Source organism: Lactuca virosa, chromosome 7 (genome assembly GCF_052849685.1).
Source record: "Lactuca virosa cultivar CGN04683 chromosome 7, Lactuca_virosa_CGN04683_v6, whole genome shotgun sequence".
Lineage (NCBI taxonomy): Eukaryota > Viridiplantae > Streptophyta > Magnoliopsida > Asterales > Asteraceae > Lactuca > Lactuca virosa.
In genome coordinates, this window is record NC_136432.1 from 211577366 (window position 1) to 211588231 (window position 10866).

The 10866-nt window shown below is 40.2% G+C and overlaps 1 protein-coding gene across 1 annotated transcript; it reads left to right on the plus strand.

Moving 5' to 3' along the window:
- LOC145123322 (uncharacterized) lies at positions 1 to 1422 on the plus strand. Its single transcript, XM_079058533.1, has one exon. It carries the CDS (start codon positions 861 to 863, stop codon positions 1308 to 1310), a length of 450 nt encoding a protein of 149 aa, XP_078914659.1. The 5' UTR covers positions 1 to 860; the 3' UTR covers positions 1311 to 1422.
- Positions 1423 to 10866: the final 9444 nt, after the last annotated feature.

A 10866-nucleotide genomic window follows, 5' to 3' on the forward strand; every position in this document is an offset into this window, starting at 1 on the left:
GGAAGTAAAGCCACACAAGTCAAAATGAAATTTACTTTGATTGATTTCTTGTTCCACTTCCACTATTCAAACAGCATGTGATTGTGAAGAAAAGGTGAACAGAAAAGTCTCAAATTAGCATATATCTTGTCTTTCCTCTCTTCAATCATGAAATAACTTTTGGACACCCCGAAAATGTCCTTATTAGATGCCTCACTTCATTCCACCATTTTGAACTAAGTAATTTTATTGGGCGTCCCCCACCCTAATCCTCACATTTAATGTGAAATTTTTTCACAATTTCCACTTTGTGTTTCTTGATTCTTCTCTCTTTCTCTTGGGGTTTTATGCAAGTAATGTGAAGAGTTCTTGATACTGCGGTTTATGTTTCTTGATTCTGCTCATATTTCTCACTTTTTCTTTTTTGGGCATTTTCACACATAAAAAACCCATTTTGAGTTTCTTGATTCAGCTCAAAAGTCTCACTTTTTTGGTGAATTAGCAGATACACTCACTCATGCGAAAGGTTTATGCTCAATTTGAAGTCTGTGGATCTGGGTTTCTTGATTTCACCTTATATTTCAGTGTTTTGGGGAAAGATTCTTGAAAACCTTGTTTGTGTCTAGTCATTCAGCTCATTTTTCTGGGATCTTCAAATGTGAAGTTTTTTGTTTGGTTTAAGAAAGAATCTTGAAATCCCAGTTTCTGTTTTTTCTTTCTGGGAATTTCACACTCAATCTTAAGTTTTCGAATTTGGGAATCGTGATTTCGGTTTATATTTCTGTCTTCCGAAAAACAGATTCTTGAAAACCTAATTTTTTGGTTCTTGATAAGTTCCCCATTTTGTCATATACAAAATCTTGGATTTTGAGAGTTTAACAATGTCAAGTACGCCGGAGCTCGATCCAGCGCAACAACAATCACCGCCATTTCCGCCGATAATCCAAGAACAGGCGTACAAGCCTCATTCGGGTCATGGGTCTGTGGGACCCGTAATCGGTGTGCTGGCGGTGATTATGGTGTTGGGTGCGGTGGCTGTGATGATAGGCAGGCTGTGTTCCGGTCGGCGGATCATGGGTCACGGGCAATACGATTTTGAAGGGTGGGTGGAGACCAAATGCTCCACGTGTATCGATGGGAGGCTCGGCCCTCCTCCGCGGCGGGAGCCGGTGCCTGTGGTGGTGGTGGAGAGCAGCGGGAGCAATGTCTCGTCGAGTGAAACGGCCACCACCGCCGCTCCGCCGCCGCAGGAAATTCCGGCCGACGAATTGCCATCACAGGTGGAAGAAGTGGCTCGTCATCAAGAACAACGGAATCTACATGAGGCATGAGAAATGAGATGGTGGTTAGGTTTACACAAATTTTCACGTAATTGTATAATTTTGGTGGAATTTTAATGGGATTTACGTTTATAGAAAACCAATTTCATTCGATCGATCAAAATTGTCAAAATATGGAAAACCTTATTCCATAAGAAGAGAGTTTGACAGAAAAAGGATTGTGCCCATTTGTTGAACATGGCTTCCAACAATACTTTTACTCTATTGTCATTTTATATAAACTATATGTTAAATTTAACTATTTCTTATAATTGTGTTTAAGTCAAAATATAAAAATAAATGTAGTTTGGATCGACCGTAATTTTTTTTAGTAAATTACTCGGGTGTAGGTGCCAGGCGCGTTTAGTTCATATTTTCAAAAATTAACTCGGACCGTCCCTAGTTTTAGTTTGGTTTAATCTTGCACGTTTCATTCCTAAAATGTAATTTTAGTCCAAAGCATACCTAAAATGACCATACTAACGTTATATATTTAGTTTTCAATTAATTTTAAAAAAGAAATAGACCCACTTCCAGCTACCCCTACCCCCACCTTAGTGACCTCACCCCACCACCCCACTTTCTTTGAAGCAGGATGGTGAACATCTCTCTCTCTCTCTCTTTGTATCTTCTTTCATCTATTTGTGCAAAACATGTCGTCGTTTTTAGATCTATTATGGATTGTAGTTCCAGTTACCTATCTCTCATTTTTCGGGATTTGATTTTGGAATTTATTAATCAGTCCACCATAACAGACCCACAATTGAACATGAAAATCAAACTCGAAATTAAATGCACCATTGAACTTGCAAATCAAACCTATAATCTTCATACAATCGTCCACCACCATAATCAGTCCACCATCACAGACCTCATGAGATAATCTTCATCTAATGTTTTGAAAACTTGCAAAAATCGAGCTTTTCCGAAAATGTGAAAATCAGAAATCGCTCACTTGTCGATTTCTTCAAATCAATTTCTTCATCTCGCTGTTCAAGATCTTGTATCAAGTCGACTTAAAGATTTAGGGTTCTTAAGTTGTCTTCACATATCTGGAATTTTGCAGCACTTTGACAACTCCTAAAGAAGAGGATTTGAATATGATATGGATCGGATGGTATGACATCCTGATGGTGGCGGTAAAATCATCATCAATTCTCAAGTCTTCAACTTTAGTTGCATCTACATCTTCTAAAGTAGAGATGTAGAGTAAAAGATAATGATAGTGAAAGCCCTTCAACTCCATTGAAACCTTCACCTTCATGTGATCGGTAAACTGCAAGAAAAAAGGGGTTGGAGAAAAAGGAATTGAAAGCTGGGACGATGAGGGGTAATGTATAAAAGGGTGTGGGCCAACTTCTATTTCTTATTTAATAAAATTCAGAAATAATAACAGATAAATTATCACAAATAAAAAATAAATGAAAAAATAAATTGGTAAGGATAATAGAGTCATTTCATGTTGATAGGGATGAAACATGCAAATTTTAAACAAATGAGGGATGGTCCAAGTTAATTTTTTAAAATAATGACTGAACGTGCCTTTTGACACCTACATGAGGGACGATTCGTGTAATTTACTCTTTTTTTATTTTTTTAACATTTGTGAATGTTTTAGACCGTCTTCAACCTTTAACATTATCTTTTAACAAACATCAGTGTGTGAAGGATAGTATAACACTAAATTCTTTTAAATCATTATATTATATTTAACACCAAAAAAATATTATAAGTATATTCTTTTTTATCTACTTTTATAATTTTACAAAAACAATTCTTATATTTATTAGGTTTTTCTAAACTTGTGTAATATATTTTTATTACAAATGCTTAATAAATTATATCAACAAATATTTATAAACAAAACATATGTATAAATAATTTTTTTATCATTGAAATAACAATTTATTAAATAAAATAAAGTTACATTTAACACACATCTAAATAAATATTACATATGCATTTTTATAATATTACACATTTGAGGTCGAGGGTTCAACTCCTGTCGTGGACATAGGTGGAATATGTGTTGTTAGTTTAAGAGTAGATTAGGTTTGCCACATAAAAAAAAACATTTGAGCATACACTTTTATTGAACAGAAACGAAGTTTAAAGAAGAGAGCTGAACAACACCAAAATTAACAAACTCCCAATACATCTTCATCGTTTGGACATTATATTAATGATCTTGGAGAATCCGGATTTGGATCTAAGCATACATTATTGTTGAACAAGAGAGAATTTTTTTTAAAAAAAAAAAAGAGATGAACAACACCAAAATCAACAAACTTCCAATACATCTTCATTTTTTGGGTAATTTTTTTTTAATGATTTTGGAGGATCATAATTTGGATTAGATTGCTAATATTATAATATTACGTACGTTTATTGCGTATGTTTTTAATTTCTAATATTACAATATGTCACTTGTGCTTGTATAATATTTATAAGTTTGTAATATATAATTATATGTATGATTTTAATATCTGTAACGTTTTAAGTTATTAAGTATGATATCACAAGTAAGGTTATTATATAAAAACTATAATTGTATAAAATAAAATAAATAACTAGATTGAAAGCTAAATGTCTAAATTGTACAAATAAAACTTCAACACTATGGGTTAATGTCTCCATAGCCCAACCAATTTTTGTCTTTTGTTTTAAATGGTACCTAAAGTTTTTTTTTTCTTTTTTTTTTTTTTTTTTTTTTTATTATAACTCCTTAAACTTTCAAAATAAAGGTTAAATAAGGGAATATCCCCAAAATAAATGGGTCATCCGGTTTCCTGGTTGAGCGAACATCCATATAGCATTCTGAAAGTGGTCCACGTGTTGCTGACATGGCGTCCACGTGGATTAGTATGTTAAAAGTTCTTTTTTTTTAAATTAAAATCTTTAGAAATCTCTATATATCCCAATATACTACACATGAAGCTTGATTAACCGTTCTCTCTCTCTCTCTCTCTCTCTCTCTCTCTCTCTTTCACATACACACACACACAACCAAACAACAAATCAAGAAAACCCAGATGTTAGTAACATCTAAAACTTGTTGCTCTGAAACTGGTCCATACCCACATTCTCTAACCTCTGTTCTGACTTGAAACTTCTAACACCCAGTTCTAAGGTATTTCTTATTTTGACCCTTGATATTAAATTAGTTTGCAAATATGGTCCCAAGGGGTGAAAAGTGAAACTTTTAGGGGGAAGTGATTATGTTGGGCATACGTTGTCCAGGGACAAACCCTAATTTTTAGGGTCTGGACCCTATTTAAGCATCATTATGGACTCAAGACCTTTCCCCTCATCATCCTCCTTCCCTCTAAAGATACCCCATGAAACCCTAGCCATCTTTGGTGTATTCTTGAGCTATTGGTTGAGTTTTGGTGTCCTTTTGGTGCATTAGAAGGAGAAGAGACTTGGTGGTGGTGCATTGTTGGAGTTGGAGCCTCAAGATCCAAAGCTATCTTCTTCATTACATGCTTCCGGAGGTAAAAATTTCTTATATTGATGGTTCCTTTGTTTAGATCTCATTAATGGGTAGATTTAGAAGCTTTTGGTCTCATGTCCATGCTTCTTGGGAGTATGGGCTACTCCAGAACCTTAGAGTGGCATTTCTTAGTAGATATGAGGTCCTTAAAGCATAAAAATCGAGTCTTGGTGATTTTGATTCAACCATGCATGAGTTGTTAGCCTTTGTAAGGAGTATTGGACCTAGGGTTTGATAGTGGGTTCTTTTGGGCCATGCAAGTTAGTAAAGTTACCAACTTTATGGATTAAGACACTATTTGGGAGTAGATCAGAGGTTTGGACGACAAGGTCTTAAGGGATTAAGTCATTTGATTGAGAAAAAGGATCTTTGGCCAGTATGTTGGGCGTACTTTTGAGTACGCTGCGCGTCCTAGGTTTGAGTCTCGTAAGTGGTCGTGAAGAGTATGCGGGGTGTACTTTGGAGGTACGCAGGGCATACTCGCTAGTTGGGCTTTTGGGCTAGTTTGGGTCATTTTGGGGTTTTGGGCTATCATTATTTAGACCCAATAATGAAAGGGTAAAATGGTCATTTACCCTAGGAGCCGGTATTAAAGACTTAGACTCTCGGTTATGGTTTATGACCTAATTATTAATTAGGGTATTATTTGATCGTATTTAGTGCGGAGATTTCCCGGATTAGCAACCCGAGCATTTATTTGATTTTTCAGCAGATTGAGGCGAGTCTCCTCACCGTGTTTGGCAGGTCGAAGGCACCGATGCTGGCCCATGATTTATTATGATTAGAGTGCTAGTTGTCTGTGTGTGTGACTCTTGCATATGTTATATGTGTTTGTTTGTATTCCAGGAGGGGCCCGATGCCCGGTGGGGCCTGATGAGTGTGTTGGGCGGGGCTCATCACATGTACTGACAGATCTGTTCTGGGCGGGATTCGATGCCGGTCGAGGCCCGATGATTGTAGGGCAAGGCCCAATGTATGTATGGTATGTGGTATTTTGGGGAACTCACTAAGCATTGTGCTTACGATTTTCAGCTTATGTTTCAGGTACTTTCGGATCGAAGAGGAAGAGCTCGGGATGATTCCATTGCACACACCATGATTTTCCGCTTATTGACTCCGATATACTTTTGGGATGTTATTTGATTTACTCTAAATAATTTATGGTTTTGACAAACATTATGGTTGATGGTTTATTTACTATAAAAACAAATTTTTTGGTTCTGAGTTTTGGGACGTTACAAGTTGGTATCAGAGCCTTGGTTTGATGGATTTGGGCATACTCTCGGATATGTCTGAACTCAAACTGAGGATTTGGTAGATTTTTCATAAAAAGAAATGTTTTATAAAAAGAGTTTTATAATAAAAGAAAGGGGTTTAGTGCATGCAATCGATTGAGCTCAAGTAAGTTTTCCCAAAATACTCATACATGTTCTATGTAATATGCTTTGAATTATGAATTTGTGAACTGCATGCTAGACTAGGGCTAAGGATCTACTCAGGATTTTGCATGGTAGAATGCTAGGAGAGATGCCTTTATATGCCTATTGTATGAGCTTGTAGACTTGCATTATAGTACTAGTTTAGTCAGTGATAGGATGGCCTGTTTAGGTTATGCTTTGATTCAGATTACCCAATGCTCGAATGCTTGTTGCTTTGTGCTTTTAGGAGTTCCCATTAACATTAGCTAACTAGTAAGTGAATACGCTAACTTACATATCACTGAGATTAGATAATTTTAGAAGGTTAGGTTTAACGCTATGGTGCAACTCTTCTCTGAGTCCAACCATTGTAGGATGAGACCCTTCGTTCAAAGAATTATGTAGTGTCGGTGATATGTAATTGTGTTCGTAAGCTAGTTAGAGGGTGTTATAGGGAATTCCTTCTACAGCTGATGGCAGGGAGTGGTGTGGTGGTAGACCTAGGAAAACCTAGGAGGTGATTCGGTGCTGAGAGCTTGCTATGCTAGAGGTTGTTTGGATCGATAAGGAAGTAACTTAGGGGATTCGGGGCAATCGTTAAGGAAAGTACGGATAAATGTGGAAGGTAGTATGGGCCCCTACTAATGGAAGCAGAGGATCCATACTCGAGTCAAGGAAAGTCACGATGATACCAGGAAGCTTGTAGAATGTGGAATTCTTCGAGTATATTCTGATGGTTTATATGGTTTATTTTCAGTATGATGGTCACTCGAGGAAGTTCTGGTGGAGATACGGTTACCAGTGCTGGTGATGGTTCGGGTTCGGGTTCTGGGGTCGGGATTATGGATAATCAAATGTGGGAGTTCATTTCATCAGAGATTACCCGCAACATTCTTGAGCAGACTCTTGTGATCTTCAGTGCGATCAAAGAGAGTATCATGGAGATTCTGGATGAGCGCTTGGGCGCTTTTCTTTTTTAGATGGTGGCTATGATGGGAGCTCGCACTTTGACTTTCCATGAGTTCTGGGCATGTGGGGCTCCGGAGTGCTTCGGGAAGAAGGACCCGATTGCGAGCAGGCGTTGGGTAGCGGATGTCACGAATGACTTTCGTACTAGGTGTTACCTCGAGGGGGCAAAGGTCATACTTGCATCCTGTCTTCTGAAAGATAGAGCTCGAGACTAGTGGGAGGAGGTTGGACATGCCTTGGGAGGCGATGCGGTTGAGTCTATGACTTAGGAGGATTTTGTTACGAGGTTTTGGGATGAGTTTGCACCGGTGATTGAGGTCCAGTAGTTGGTGAGGGAGTTTTAGGACATTCGCCAGAATACTGAGATGGTAAAAAAGATTACTGCTATGTTACGATAGAGGGCGTTACTAGTTCTGCAGTATGTGGTGGACGAGGAGATGAAGAAAGCGAGATATCATGAGATGTTAAGGAGTGATATCAGACAGTTTGTGATCAGATCCAGTTGAAAGACACTGGATGATATGGTGGAGCGATCCAGAGAGAGGGAGATTAACCTTGAGATGATGAAGAAGAAGAGGAAGTCGGATCAGGTTCAGAGTTCTGATGGTTCGGGCAATAGGCCCAAGGTTTTTAACTCGAAATTGAGGGGCCAGCAGGACTGGGGCCACAGTGGCAAGTGCGGCAAGACGCACGATAGGGCATACAATGTGGGTGGTTCTATATGCTTCAAGTGCGGCGGGTCGGGTCACTTTAGCAGGGAATGTACTGCCACAACCACCACCCAGGTATATGATCTGATTTTCTTTCATTGAAATCAGAGGGGCCATAAGAAGGTCAACTGCCCGAGTTTAGCAGCGGGAGGACAAGTAGTTGCGCCCGCTCCAACGACACTACGGATTACAGATGGCCGTCAGGGCAAGGTGGAGGCGCCCGTTGTGAGGAGCAGGGTATTCCAGCTTACAACCGAGGAGGCTCGTGCAACACCAGATGTGGTGACGGGTATCTATCTTCTCCTTATCTCTTTATTTATGTTGTTTTTCCTGCTATTGTTGGTGTTTTGTTTTTAGGGTCATTCCTTATGAACCGTATCTCTGCTGTTTGATTCGGGGGCTACCCGATCCTTTTGTATCTCTTGCGCTCAACAAGAGGTTTGTCGATGCTCCAGGGGAGTTGGATTATCCATTAGAGGTTGATATTTCTGATGATCATCTTAAGGCGAGTATCGAGGGTTCATCGGGGATGTATATTAGAGTTGTGTAGTGAAAAATACCCAATTGATTTGGTTCCCATCCCTCTACGTGAGAGCAAGCTTATTGTAGGGATGGATTGGTTGAGCCCAAATGGGGCAATAATTGATTGTGAGCATCAGTTAGTGCATGTTCAGACCCTAAGTGGGGGAGAGTTAGTGATTCAGGGAAAGGGTGTTTAACGTGGACCTACTCTTTATTCAGCAGATCGGGCCAGGCGCTACCTTCAGTAGGGTTGTTTTGGATTTGTTGCCTATGTGATGGATACTCAGGAGAAGGATAAGGTGACTGTGGACGATGTACCGATTGTTAGGGAGTACCCATATATGTTTCCTGAGGATTTGCCTGGTCTACCTCTAGAGAGGCAGGTGGAGTTTCAGATTGACTTGGTTCCTAGTGCGGCTCCAATAGCCAAAGCACCTTATCGGTTAGCACTCGCAGATATATAGGAGTTGTCTACGCAACTGCAAGAGCTGTTAGACGGAGGTTTTATTCAGCTGAGTAGTTCACCATGGGGAGCACTAATCTTGTGTGTGAAGAAGAAGGATGGGTAGCATCGAATGTGTATCAACTACCGGGAGCTGAATAAACTAATAGTGAAGAACCGTTATCTGCTCCCGAGGATTGATGATTTATTTGACCAGCTTCATGGTGCATCTTGGTTCTACAAGATTGATCTGCGTTCAGATTATCATCAGATGAGGGTCATAGAGGAGGATATGCAGAAGACAGCCTTCCGGGCTCGTTATGTTCATTACGAGTTTTGTGGTGATGCCCTTCGGGCTCACCAATGCTCCAACCGCATTCATGGATCTCATGAATCGTGTATGCAGGACTACGTTGGATCGGTTTGTGATTGTGTTTATGATGACATCCTGGTCTATTCCAAGACAATGGAGCAGCATGAGGAGCATCTGAGAGAGGTATTAGAGACTCTGAGGAGGGAGATGTTGTATGCGAAGTTCTCCAAGTGTGAGTTTTGGTTGCGCGAGGTGCAGTTTTTGATACACCTTGTCAACTAGAACGATATTCTGGTTGATCCGTCCAAGGTTGAGGCGGTGATGAAGAGGGAGGTTCCGAGGTCTCCATCTGAAATTCAGAGTTTCCTTGGATTGACAGGTTACTATCAGAGATTCATTCATGATTTCTCCAAGATAGCAGTTCCTTCGAACAGGTTGACGAAGAAGACTGTGACTTTTTGTTGGGTGCCTGAGGATCATGCAACTTTTGAGACTCTGAGACAGAGATTGTGTGAGGCGCCGATTCTGACCTCGCCGGAGGGTTTTGAGGACTTTGTGGTATATTGTGATGTGTCGATCACGGGTTTGGGTGCAGTGCTGATGTTGCGGAGTTATGTGATCGCTTACTCTTCAAGGCAGTTGAAGCCTCATGAGGCAAATTATCCTACGCATGATTTGGATTTGGAGGATGTGGTTTCCACCCTCAAGATTTGGCGACATTACTTCTTTGGGGTTCGTTGTACTATTTACACGGACCACAAGAGTTTGATGTATATGATGGATCAGCCGAATCTAAACATGAGGCAGCGTAGATGGTTGGATGTGGTGAAGGATAATGATTGTGAGATCCTTTATCACCCAGGAAAGGTCAATGTGGTGGCTGAGCTCTCAGCCGTAAGGCGGTTACTTCCCCGATCAAGGATGTGTGTTTAAGAATGATAGTGATTACCCTACTCTTAGAGCAGATTCGAGAAGCTCAGGTTGAGGCTATAAATGAAGAGCACCGGAAGAGTAAGTGCATATGTGGCTTCCTTTGATTATGATAGTCGGTGATTATTGACTCTTCATTGAAGGGTGTAGGTTCCATAGTGTGGCGGTGCACGTTAGGTATTGATGGAGGAGGCGCACAAGTCGAGGTTCTATAATCATCCCCGAGCGACAAAGATGTATAAAGATCTCCGAATTAACTACTGGTCATGCATGAAGCGGGATGTGTCCTGGTATGTGGAGAGGTGATTGACTTGCAGGAAAGTCAAGGTCGAACACCAGTGACCCCACAGAAAAATGGAGCCGTTGGGTATTCCCGTTTGGAAATGGGAAGATATTACGATGGATTTTATCACCAAATTGCCTCGGACGACGCGTGTAGTGGATTCAATATGGGTCATCGTGGATCGATTGACCAAGAGCGCACATTTCATTCTGATCCAGGAGAGTATTTTGGCGGAGAAGCTGGCCGATATATACATTCGGGAGGTGGTGGCACGATATGGGGTGCCAGTTTCTGTGGTATATGATAGGGATGTTCGGTTTACTTCCAGGTTCTGGAAGAGGTTCCATGAGGAGTTGGGTACTCATTTTCACTTCAGCACGACTTTCTACCTACAGACCAATGGTTAGAGTGAGCGGACTATCCAGACATTAGAGGACATGTTGCGGGCATGTGTACTGGGTTTTGGCGTTAGTTAGGATACGTATATT